Source organism: Somniosus microcephalus, chromosome 5 (genome assembly GCF_052327205.1).
Source record: "Somniosus microcephalus isolate GS21.2 chromosome 5, FLI_Smic_1.0, whole genome shotgun sequence".
Taxonomy (NCBI): Eukaryota; Metazoa; Chordata; class Chondrichthyes; order Squaliformes; family Somniosidae; genus Somniosus; species Somniosus microcephalus.
The window spans coordinates 45,124,121-45,137,528 of NC_140991.1; the positions used below are offsets into that span (position 1 = coordinate 45,124,121).

A 13,408-nucleotide genomic window follows, 5' to 3' on the forward strand; every position below is an offset into this window, starting at 1 on the left:
TGAGCACACAAAAAGGCCTAATCTATGAGCCCACACTACCAACAGGGAGCCCTGCAGGCTAGCCGCACGAATCTGACACTCAGTCTCGCACGATCCACAGTTTTCCAATCACCTTATCCCATGGAAGAAAGAAAGAACTTGCACCTTTCATATCTTCACAACATCCCAAAGTGCTTCACAGCCAATAAAATATTTTCAAACTGTAGTCATTGTTGTTACGTAGACAAATAGGGCACCCAATATGCGCACAGCAAGATCTCAAAAAATAGCAATGAGATGACTGACCAATTAATCTGACTTGGTTGTGGGATAAATTTTGCCACCTGCCCCATTCATCTTTGAATCGTGCCATGAGTTCGATTCCATCTACCTGATTAGACAGGCAGGGCTTCAGTTTAACATCTCATCTGAATGGCAGCACCTTCAAGCATGCAGCGCTCCATCAGTAACTGCATTGAAGTGTCAGCCTAGATCAAGCACTCACGTTCTGGAGTGAGTGCTTGAACCTGCAACCCGTTGACTCAGAGGTGCTACCAACTGAGCCAAGGCTGACACTTAAGGGTTGGAAAACCATGGTAACGTGCAGCTGAATTTACAATATGGGATGCCATTCAGTACGACAGACTCAGAAGATTGGCCCTAATATTTCAAGTGTCACGCCCCACAGACTAATCAATTCATTTTTCATTCATAGACAGAGTGCCTTTAGTACTTCCACATTTCAGAAATAAATTAGAAATATCCTGGTTAATATTTGCTAAGTATTTCAGTTTTCACTTTTAAACTCTGAAGAGATTAATTATTACTAAATCTGTCATTTCTCTCATGTTCTCATTTAATTAAAAATCCCATTTTTATTTCCACAGAACTTGGTTGATCACTGGGCTGCTTCAGTAATTAACACTAGAAAATATGTGAATAAAATTTGAAGATTGTCACACCTCTGTAGCCTGCCCTACACAGTCTGACAAAAGCAAAACTATTTCAAATTCTTGTTTGACAGTAATTCAAATCAACTGTAAATAATAGAGTGGCTGCTGGTTATTAATATGCCCCCTTTTTTTGTCTTAATTTAAATTCTCCTAAACTTGGTTAAAGAAGCAGTTGATAAACACAGGACACACGCATCACACAAAATAGCAGATGGAACTTCATAGAAAAACTCATGGAGGTGCCATTCCCAGACAACACTGAACTTGGCTGCTTTATCCATAGAAACATAGCAACATAGAAGATAGGAGCAGAAGTAGGCCACTCGGCCCCTCAAGCCTGCTCCGCCATTCAATGAGATCATGGCTGATCATCCAAATTCAGTACCCTGTCCCTGCCTTCTCTCCATATCCCTTGATCCCTTTAGCCTTAAGAAATATATCCAACTCCTTCTTGAATATATTTAATGAATTGGCCTCTACTGCCTTCTGTGGTAGATAATTCCACAGGTTCACCACTCTCTGGGTGAAGAAATTCCTCCTCATCTCTGTTCTAAATGGCTTACCTCTTATCCTTAGACTGTGACCCCTGGTTCTGGACTCCCCGACCATCGGGAACATTCTTGCAGCATCTAGTCTGTCTAGTCCTGTTAGAATTTTATAAGTTTCGATGAGATCCCCTCTCATTCTTCTAAACTCCAGCGAGTACAAGCCCAATCGACCCAATCTCTCTTCATACGTCATCCCTGCCATCCCAGGTATCAGCCTAGTGAATCTTCGCTGCACTCCTTCCATGGCAAGAACATCCTTCCTCAGATAAGGCGACCAAAACTGCACACAATACTCAAGATGTGGTCTCATCCAAACAACATTGATCTGATCTGCCTTATGCAGACAACACTAAACCTGCCCGGTTTTGTAAGACAACACTGTTCCTATGTGCTTTATCCAGGCAACACTAAACCTGGCTGCTTCATTCAGTTAATGTTGATTCTGTTTGCTTTATCCAGACAACATTGTACCTGTCTTAAATAACAACAGAAAATGCTGGAAAAACTCAGCAGGCCAGGCAACATCCGTGGAAAGAGAAATAGAGACAACGTTTCAGGTCGAAACCCTTCGTCAGGACTGAAAAAACACAGGAAATGAAACAGATTAAAAGGCCAGTTTGGGGGCTGGGAAATGGGGATGAAAGAACAAAAGAGAAGTGAAGAGACATTAAGAGGTATTCAAAACGAGACGAGATGGTGATAGGACGAGTAAAGAGACAAAAGACGGCTCTGGATTAGGTGTGAAATGCGCTGGGAGAATGAGAGACAGCTGCCATGTGGGAGAGAAAAAAAGGGGAAAGGGCACAAAACAAAGGTGTGGATAAAAATATATATAAAAATGTAATAGGGGCCGAGGTTACGATCTGAAATTGTTGAACTCGATATTGAGTCCGGAAGGCTGTAAAGTGCCAAATCGGAAGATGAGGTGTTGTTTCATTTCCTGTGTTTTTTCAGTCCTGACAAAGGGTTTCGACCTGAAACATTGACTCTATTTCTCTCTCCACGGATGTTGCCTGGCCTGCTGAGTGTTCCCAGCATTTCCTGTTGTTATTTCGGATTTCCAGCATCCGCAGTATTTTGCTATTGTACCTGTCTTCTTTGTTCGGAAGAGTGAACCTGTCTGCTATTTCCAGGCAACGATAAACCAGCCTACAAAAGCAAAATACTGCAGGTCAGGCAGCATCTGTGGAGAGAGAGAGACAGAGTTAACGTTTCAGGTCGATGACCTTTTCTCAGAACTCAGTTGCTGCCTGACCTAGAAAAGTTAGAGATAAACCTGTCTGTTCTGTCATGAGCGTCCCTGACTTTAATCGCACCACCATTGGCGGCTGTGCCTTCTGTTGCCTGGGCCCTAGGCTCTGGAATTTCCTCCCTAAACTTCTCCGCCTCTCTACCTCTCTTTCCTCCTTTGAGACGCTCCTTAAAACCTTCCTCTTTTGCACAATTTCGAAGAAGAGCAGGGGAGTTATCCCCGGTGTCCTGGCCAATATTTATCCTTCACTCAACATCACAAAAAAGCTGGTGATTATCTGGTCATTATCACATTACTGTTTGTGGGAGCTTGCTGTGTGCAAATTGGCTGCCGCGTTTCCTACATTACAACAGTCCTGCCTCTGTTAAAATCGATAGTGGACGGGTTGGAGGCGGGTTCAGGTCTGGAATCCCATTTTTAACAATTTAACAGCCCCCACACTCCAAACCCACCCTTTATTTTAGGGAAAAATTCTGGCCCAAGTCTTTCTCTTACGAGTGGCCACTACACCCATGCTCTCTGACAAGAACATCCTCTGTTATTGCTGTACCGATAAATCAAAATGTTATCAATTTTTCTAATATCTGGGCTGAACTGTAATAAAATATTTACTTTTCAATTTGACTGTACAGCTACAGAATGCTGTATGAGTTCCTCATCAATAATCTTTAGTGAGGCCCGAACAAGAGTCTTTTTGTTGCAGACTTCGCTACTGTTCTTTAATCCAATTTTGGAGGGTTATGAATCCTCAGAGTTTTGCTCAACGTGGATGAATAATCCATCTGTGGTTTCTACTCACGTTTGTTATTTTAATAAAATTATCGAACAGAGGAAAATAGGGCCATAGGTGATAGAAAAATCACACTCACTTTATTCTGAGTTCCTAACTAATGAAAACACTATTGAACAGAACAGTTATTCAGCTAACAGGAATCGTTTGTATTTTCCTTCTGGTTAAAAAAATGTTTGGACTTATCCTTAGATGCTTTTAAGAAAGAAAGAAAGACTTGCATTATATAGCGCCTTTCACGACCACCGGGCGTCTCAAAGTGCTATACAGCCAATTAAGTACTTTTGAAGTGTAGTCACTGTTGTAATTGTGGCAGCCAATTTGCACACAGCAAGCTCCCACAAACAGCAACGTGATAATGACCGGTTAATCTGTTTTTGGTTACGTTGGTTGAGGGTTAAATATTGGCTAGGACACCGGGGATAACTCCCCTGCTCTTCTTCGAAATAGTGCCATGGGATCTTTTACGTCCACCTGAGAGAGCAGACGGGGCCTCAGTTTAACGTTTCATTTGAAGGACGCCACCTCCGACAGTGCAGCACTCCCTCAACACCGCACTGGGGCGTCAGCCTAAATTTTGTGCTCAAGTCTCTGGAGTGGGACCTGAACCCACGATCTTCTGACACCAAAGGTACATTGTAGTTCACCAGGAGGAGGAGAGGATGACCTAAGAGCCCACGGTTTGTAGACTGTAAGACTTGCAGAGGGCAATACATTAGACAATAGCAACAACTTGCATTTATATAGCACCTTTAATATGGAAAAACATCGCAAGGTGCTCGATAATGGGTAAAAAGAAAAAAGGAACAGATGCCAAATCATTTTGGGAGAGTTAGGAAAGGTGACCAAAACGATGGATCTTAGAGAGCAGTAAAGTGGCAGAGAGGTGTAGAGGGGTGAGTTCCAGAGAATAGGGACAAGGGTCTGCCACCAATTGTGGATGGGGGGGGAGTGGAGTGGGGGGGCGGTGGGGGATACACAGAGGCCAGAGTTGGAGGCCCAAAGGGCACAGGAGGAGATTTAAGATTGGAGGATATTGCAAAGATAGGATGCAGCAAGGCTGTGGAAAGATTTAAAGATGAGGATGAGGATTTTAAAATCAATGTATTGGGAACAGGGAGCAGTAGCATGGTTTCAGCAGTGGTGTTCTTGCACATCTCTCTAAACTAGCTGTAAATCGCCACCTCTATTTCATCTCCACTGTTTAATGGTATGCCATGCACATCTTTCTCCCATACTCGTATGGATTCTGCCCTGGAGAGGGTCCATAGGAAATTTACTAGAATGATACCAGGGATGAGGGGCTTCAGTTATGTGGAGAGACTGGAGAAGCTGGGATTGTTCTCCTTAGAGCAGAGAAGGTTAAGGGGCGATTTACTGGAGGTGTTCCAAAGTTTGAAGGATTTTGATGGAGTAAATAAGGAGAAACTGTTTCCACTGGCAGGAGGGTCAACAACAACAACAACTTGCATTTATATAGCACTTTTAACATAGTAAAACATCCCAAGGCTCTTCACAGGAGAGCACTCAGACAAACATTAACACCAAAATCAAAGCAGGAAATATTGGGACAGGTGACTAAAAGCTTGGTCAAAGAGGTAGGTTTTAACAAGTGTCTTAAAGGAGGGGAGAGAGGTGGAGAGGTTTGTCGATAACCAGAGGACACAGACTTAAGGTAATTGGCAAACGAACTTGAGGCCAGATGAGGATAATTTCTTTTATGCAACGAGTTGTTATGATCTGGAATGCACCAGCGGAAAGTATGGTGGAAGCAGATACAATAGTGAATCATAGTTAAAAGAGAACTGGATGTATACTTGAAAAGGAAACTTTTCCAAGGATATGGGGAAAGAGCAGGGGAGTGGGACTAATTAAATAGATTTTTCAAAGAGCTGGCAAAGGCACGATGGGCTGAATGGCCTCCTGTTGTGCTGTTTGATTCTATAACACCCTTTCTATTGTGATCAAAATCACAGAAATCACAGAAACCCCACAGTGCAGATAGAGGCCATTTCGGCCCATCGAGCCTGCACCGACACATATCCCACCCGATCCCCGTAACCCCTACACCAACACATATCCCACCCTATCCCCGTAACCCCACGTATTTAATCCCCCTAACACTAAGGGTCAATTTATCATAGCCAATCAACCTAACCCGCACATCTTTGGACTGTGGGAGGAAACCGGAGCACCCGGAGGAAACCCACGCAAACACGGGGAGAATGTGCAAACTCCACACAGACAGTCACCCGAGGCCGGATTCGAACCCGGGTCCCTGGTGCTGTGAGGCAACAGTGCTAACCACTATGCCACCGATGCTTTATTAATATTCCAAACCACCCCCTATTTTTCCTCTTGTTATAACCAGGAATGTTATATTCTCAGTCCTGTCCAAACCTGAACCATCTCACTATTATGGGTACGTTATCATACTCCTCCATTGCTATAAATGCTTCTAATTTGTTCAAACCGAAAGAGATTGGTTTTTTTTAGTTGCTGGACCACGGGTTAAACTGTCAAATGCACACAGATCTGAGTAAAAGCTATCAAGGGAATTCAACTGGAAATCAGCCGTTTCTGTGTTAAGGATTTGACTGGTAATGGTACAGCCTACTCTTTGCCTGGATTCAAGCAATGCCATTTGAATTGAAGTTGAAGCTGTAATCAGCAGTTGCACAGTATCTCAAGCCCCCAGTCTTCCTATTCCAGTCCTCCGCCTGCCAGTTTCAGATCAGTTTAATAAATTTAAAATCAACCACCCAGAGAGCTCTGTGTCGTGGTCTGGTGCAGGAGTGGAACTGCCACTAAATAGACCACTGCAGTCAATTTTGAAAGACAGTGAGTGGCATACATAAAATTGGGGGGAAAAAAATGTGAAACTTTGAACTTTTAGTCCAATCTTTAGAAGCCGCAGGCGTGAAACTCGGTCACTAACTTTAAACATTTTGAAAAGTTAGTGCCCGGCAAAATCCATTGAAAAATGTTGTAAAATTGGGTGTTTTGGCCCCGGGAGTGAAGTGGGCGGTAAATGAGGTGCTAATGGCCTCAGTGGAGCGCTGCAGGGGGCGCTATTGCCAGAGCGCTACCCAATTTCAGCTGACTTGCATTCAGCAATCAGTCTTCAAGCTTTGACTCGAGCTTATTCCAGCTCTTAAAGGGAGGTCATTTCAAGCTGCAGCTGCTCATTATCAGCATTGCTGCTCTTGAGTACAGCTTTGTGCCATGGCTGCTGCAAGGGAGAGGGAGAGGGCTACTGGATTCAGCCATGTGGAATTGGAGACGTTCAGCAGCTTGTCTGCCAATGTCTCAGCAGAGTTATGGCCGACAAAAAAGTCTCCCCAAGATGGCGCCTTTAAATAGCGCGCATGCAGCCGACTCCCGACTGCAAATCGATAGCTGATGCTGTCATTGTTAGTGGCAGGCGGTAAGTGAGGGGGCGTGGCTGAAATTTGCATCCGGGCGCTGCGCACAGTGATGACGTCATCAACGCCGGGCGCGGCCGAGCGGGGCAGTACCTACAGGAGTGGGGCGCTAACTCTTAGCGCCGCCGCAAAAACCCGGCCCAATTTAGCACGGGGCATTAATATCGCCACGCCCGGGCAAAAACCCAGGATTCGTTAACACATGGAGGCGCTAACAGCAAGCGCAAAGCAGCCAAATCTCGTGCCCTATGTACATGTCTTGCACTTTGTGACTATAGATCCGTTGAATCTGCCATCTACATCGAGCTGGTCAGTTTGATTCTCATCCTCATTGGTTAAATGCCCAAGTCTCTGGAGTAGGTTTTAACCACCATCTCTTCCCCACCCCAGAAGGGTTCTGGCGTTGCGTGAGGCGTGTGAGTCCAAACCGCACTCTCAGGCCTAGTTCCTAGCACTAATTCATTTCATCTGCTTAGGAAAGAAAGTTTCACAGTGAATGCTTTCCACTTATTGAGAGCAGCAATTGACCTTGTGAAGGGATCATTAATGCTTTCATGCCACTAGAACATTATGTCCCACTGCTTTTTTTCAGGTGGGTGCCGACACAGGCTCTGAAGTGGAACATCACTCTGTGGGGGAGGGGGGAGTAGCTTCAATGTAACACATTCATCCCAGAAACGCTGTTGAAATAAAGTGACTAAATAAAGGACCAAAATTCCATGGTTCTTGTGGAGGTAGTGAGGCGGAAAGCCAAAAAATGGCCCGGTACATAAACACATAAGACAGAGGATTAGGAGTAGGTCATTTGGCCCCTCGAGCCTGCTCCGCCATTCAATAAGATCATGGCTGATCTGATCTTGGCCTCAACTCCACTTCCCTGCCCGCTCCCCATAACCCTTGACTCCCTTATTATTCAAAAATCTGTCTATCTCCACCTTGACTATATTCAATGACCCAGCCTTCACAGCTCTCTGGGGAAGAGAATTCCAAAGAGTCACGACCCTCTGAGAAGAAATTCCTCCTCATTTCCGATTTAAAAGGGTGCCGCCCTTATTCTGAAATAATTCTGGATACACCAGGGCCCAACCTCGCCTGGGAGGTTCCTGTGGCCCTGAACCTCTCCCCACCCCCACACAAACAAGGTCACTGATGTGGTGGGGGACAGGGCCAAGGATGGGTACTTCCTGCACCGGGAGTTCCTGTAATCCAGGCCTCTCAGGGGCCTGTATGATTACGTTGGAAGGTGTCATGCTCAGCGAGAAGAAATGCAAAAGCCTCTTGAAGGTCAGGAATGGGTCCCACAAGGGGTGGGGGGTCCAAGATGGGGATTGTGGTTTGGACTGGGCAACCCCACCTCCCATAACAGTCAAGTCATGCCACAGTTTCCTGCCTATGGGGCAAGGCAGGTGTCAGAGAAGCATCTCGAGTGCTGCTCCGGCCCTTGAAAATGATGTGCCCTCCCCCCTGACCCTACATAATCCAGCAAGGGCATTCCCGATCATATCAACTCGCCGCATTAAAAAAAATTCTCCTCATCGTTCCTCGAAGATTATTTGATGAAAGTAGTTTTCCTCCAGACTGATTTCTTTAAAATTTTCGAATGCTCTTCCTCTTAGGCAGTCCCTCGGAACTGAGGATGACTTGCTTCCACATTACATAAGAACATAAGAAGTAGGAGCAGGAGTAGGCCATACGGCCCCTCGGGCCTGCTCCGCCATTCAATAGGATCATGGCTGATCCGAATCTCGAATCTAGACTCACGTCCACTTCCCTGCCCGCTCCCTGTAACCCCTAATTCCCTTGTCTGCTAGGAAACTGTCTATCTCCATTTTAAATTTATTTAATGTTGCAGCTTCCGCAGCTCTCTGGGGTAGCAAATTCCATAGATTTACTACCCTCTGAGTGAAGAAGTTTCTCCTCATCTCAGTTTTGAAAGGGCAGCCCCTTATTCTTAGATTATGCCCCCTAGTTCTAGTCTCACCCATCAGTGGAAACATCCTCACCACATCCACCCGATCAAGCCCCCTCACAATCTTATATGTTTCGATAAGATCGCCTCTCATTCTTCTGAACTCCAATGAGTAGAGTCCCAACCTACTCAACCTTTCCTCATACGTTAACCCCCTCATCTCCGGAATCAACCGAGTGAACCTTCTCTGAACCGCCTCGAGAGCAAGTATATCTTTTCTTAAATATGGAAACCAAAACTGCACGCAGTATTCCAGGTGTGGCCTCACCAATACCCTGTATAACTGCAGCAAGACTTCCCTGTTTTTATACTCCATCTCCCTCGCAATAAAAGCCAAGATTCCATTGGCCTTCCTGATCACCTGCTGCACCTGCATACTAACTTTTTGTGTTTCATGCACCAGGACCCCCAGATCCCTTTGTACTGTAGCACTTTGCAGTTTCTCTCCATTTAGATAATAACTTGCTCTTTGATTTTTTCTGCCAAAGTGCATAAACTCACACTTTCCAACATTATATTGCATCTGCCAAATCTCTGCCCACTCACTTAGCCTATCTATGTCCTTTTGCAGGTTTTTTATGTCCTCCTCACTCACTGCTTTCCCTCCCATCTTTGTATCGTTGGCAAACTTGGATATGTTGCACTCGGTCCCTTCCTCCAAATCGTTAATATAGATTGTAAAGAGTTGGGGTCCCAGCACTGACCCCTGCGGAACACTGATTGCCAGCCCGAGAATGAACCATTTATCCCAACTCTTTGTTTTCTGTTAGATAGCCAATCTTCCACCCATGCCAGTATATTACCCCCAATCCCGTGATTTCTTATCTTGATCAGTAATCTTTTGTGTGGAACCTTGTCAAATGCCTTTTGGAAGTCCAAATACACTACATCCACTGGTTCCCCTTTATCCACCCTGTATGTTACATCCTCAAAGAATTCGAGCAAATTTGTCAAACATGACTTCCCCTTCATAAAACCATGCTGACTCTGTCCTATTAAATTATGTTTATCCAAATGCTCTGTTACTGTTTCCTTAATAATGGACTCCAACATTTTGCCAACCACAGATGTTAGGCTAACCGGTCTATAGTTTCCAGCTTTTTGTCTACTTCCCTTCTTAAATAAAAATGAGTTTGCAGGTGACTGATTAGTCCAATGCGGGACTTACAGTCTCTGTCACAGGTGGGGCAGACGGTGGTTGAAGGGGCAGGTGGGTGGGGTGCTTGGGTTGACGTGCGCTCCTTGCGCTGCCTGCACAACAGCAGTGAAAAGGCAGGGAAAGAGAACTAAGCAAGTGTAAACATTGCACAAGCTGACTCAATGGTGTATTAAACAATCAAATGTGCGCAGAAGATTAAACAGACAACAACAACTGCAAGGGCAGCACGGTGGCATAGTGGTTAGCACTGTTGCCTCACAGCGCCAGGGACCCGGGTTCGAATCCGGCCTCGGGTGACTGTGTGGAGTTTGCACATTCTCCCCGTGTTTGCGTGGGTTTCCTCCGAGTGCTCCGGTTTCCTCCCACAGTCCAAAGATGTGCGGGTTAGGATGATTGGCTATGATAAATTGACCCTTAGTGTTAGGGGGATTAAATACGTGGGGTTACTGGGATACGTGTTGGTGTAGGTGCAGGGGTTACGGGGATCGGGTGGGATATGGCCTCTATCTGCACTGTGGGGTTTCTGTGATTCTGTGATCTGTGATATGGCGAGTTTAACGTAGTAAAATATCCCAAGGTGCCTCACAGGAGCGTTAGCAAACAAGATCTGACACTGAGCCACATAAGGTAATATTAGGACAGTTGACCAAAAACTTGGTCAAAGAGGTAGGTTTTAAGGAGCATCTTAAAGGAGGAGCGAGAGGTGGAGAGGTTTAGGCAGGGAATTCCAGAGTTTAGGGCCTAGGCAGCTGAAAGCATGGCCGCCAATGGTATGTGTGAGGAACCAGTGTCACCCATTTCTCCAGCCAACCCAGGTGAGGCATCGCAATCATCGTATCAAGCAACACATGCTAAATATCACTCATCAAAAGACATGGTAATTGACAGACTGTAAATATGGAAGAGTGAGAACAGAGTGAGAGCAACAGAGAGTGGGAAGGGAGATTTCCCTCTTCGATGTCACAAGATCACAATACAGATATGGATGAGGAAGACCATTCAGCCCATCTTAGCCTATCCATGGTGAAGGTATTTATGATTCTCCTCGTCCGATAGAATCCCGCTGTTTTTGGAACGTTTCAAGCCTTCTGCCGCCATTACTCTGCTGGGAAATCCATTCCATGCCTCTGTCCCTCTTTGAGGATGATTATTACCTTCGCTAAAACCGGGCGGTTTCTATAACAGGCGGGCAGTCGGCATTGTGGGTTTACCACCCAAGCGGTGAAGATGAAAATGACATGGTTTGTGTGAAAAACCTCGTGGCATCAGCCCTAAATTTGCCCTTTGCTCGCTTAATCTGTAGAGTGCATTTGCACACATAACGCTTTCCTAATACCACTTAAGAGCTTGTAAGTAAAAGTGCCCCTCAAATGTTGATCTTGATAGCCTCTAAATGTATATTATCCAGCAACAGAAAACGTGTGACGCCATCACCTGATGATAGAAGACTTCTAATTTCTACAGTGCACCTTGCGGCCTCTCTAAGTGGAAAACATTTACAGCAAATCTACTGCTTGTTTTTTTTTGCTGTGTGGATGAAATGAAAAAGTGAATTAGTGTAATGAACCAGCTATCAGAGGGGAGGTCAATGTATTGAACAGCAGTTGTTTGAAGCCTGCAGTTTCCCTTCCGCGTGTAAGTGTGTCTGCTTTACCTGTTAATCTTGTCAGTGCAGGACATTGTGAGCAGCTGTTCTCCCTGTAATACTCCATCCCACGTCTGGATGGGGTTGCAGGATCGGATTGGAATGGTGCCTTCTCCGGATTCAATCTTCGTTCTTAGATGTCCCCGGACTTTCCTGTTCAACGGTCTACTGTGGTGCACTAGAAAACAGAAAACGCCGCCTTCAATCCATGCTTTAAAGGCTTAGTGGAAAGATTGGTGAAGTATTTATCTCGGGTAATAAGGAACTGATGGCGGGTTGGAAGGGTTGGAATCTCTGTTCCCCTGGAGCTGCGACAATCTGCCCCGGCCCTTAACCGTCCCAAATCCTGGGGAATGAGGCGATTTGCACAAAGGAGGTGGTTGGCTGCACTACTTAAAGCACTCTACGGACATCGGCCCTTTTTGCAGGGGGGTGGGGTGGGTGGGAGGGGATGGTGGTGGGAGGGAGGGGGATAGAGTGCCGGGAATTTTGGAGCAACACCGTGCTTCTCTGTCTCATGAGGGCAGAGCATTCTGGCTGAAGATTATAAACAAGGTCCACTGTGCAGCAGCTGGGTTCCTAATGGCAAGGGATTGTTCTGTGATCGATTGCCATTAGGAAGCCAGCATTGTGGGCTTCGCCTCTGAGATTGGAGCATGTGCTGGCGTACTTTGCATATTAAACAAAGGAGGTGGAACTGGTGACAGTGTTAGCAGATGACATCATTGCAGCAGCCCCTGATCCTTTCTGACAGAAGCATAGAAGGATGGGGCAGTGAGAAAAGGCTTGCTGTCGAAATATCTTGTACAGCAAAAACAGATGCATTGACGACCGGTGGAAATGGATCCTGCCCAAGTTCTGCTTCCCTGCCCTGCATATGTCCCTGCAGTCCCCTCCCAGATATAACAACAGAAAATGAAATAACAACAGGAACTTCAGGCCCTAATACTTTAGTGTGATCCACCTATTTACAAAGGGATCAATTCAACTCACTCCTATCATTCTTTCTTCCCTTAATTTTCTGTCCTTGGCTTCTAAAGGTACTGGCTTCTAATGGCTGCCTTGCAGCATTGACCAAATGGCCAGAGCTCACCTGTGAATCTAGACGGTGAGTGTCAGCAGGCTACAACAGCCAAGCCTGCTCCTATTTGTGCACAAGCGCACTTTTCAGCAGGCGATCAGAAACAGGGATCCTGGCTGATTCTCTTTTTTATTCCCTAGCCAGGGGCGATGAGGTGAGCTTTGGAACCACAACTGCTGCTTTAGCTGAGATCAGCCAACTCAATACACACCACAGACCTCGCTTGGAAACTTCCCGATCTGTAAGTCCGAGGACCCCACCAAGTGCTGCTTAGGACTACTGCAAGTGTGGAGGATAAACATCAACATAGACTGTTTGGGCCAAAGAGCTTGCTTCCATGTTGTAATTCCGATGTAATCTACCCACAAAGCCATTGAGCAAACTTATCGGGATGGAGGCTGATTTGGATAGCTGCAGAAATCAAATGGTATGTACCATATTAATCATATCTTCTGTGATTTTCTTAAGTTACGTCCATGTGCCTATACACACTTATTGTGCACAACCACATAATAGTGCATGTGAGGGTACTACCGTTCCCAAACAGAGGAACGTTTCATGGGCTCATTCTGTCCCATTTGATCTCTTCATAGAGCAGAGAGAACCT

The 13,408-nt window shown here is 45.6% G+C and overlaps 1 protein-coding gene across 1 annotated transcript in view; it reads right to left on the reverse strand.

Annotated features, from left to right (window-relative positions):
- Positions 1-13,408, reverse strand: part of adarb2 (adenosine deaminase RNA specific B2 (inactive)) — a 409,469-nt gene that overhangs the window by 107,790 nt on the left and 288,271 nt on the right. The window contains exon 6 of the mRNA XM_085987599.1: positions 11,730-11,898. Coding sequence (XP_085843725.1) covers positions 11,730-11,898 — 169 coding nt within the window. The remainder of the gene's footprint in view (positions 1-11,729; positions 11,899-13,408) is intronic.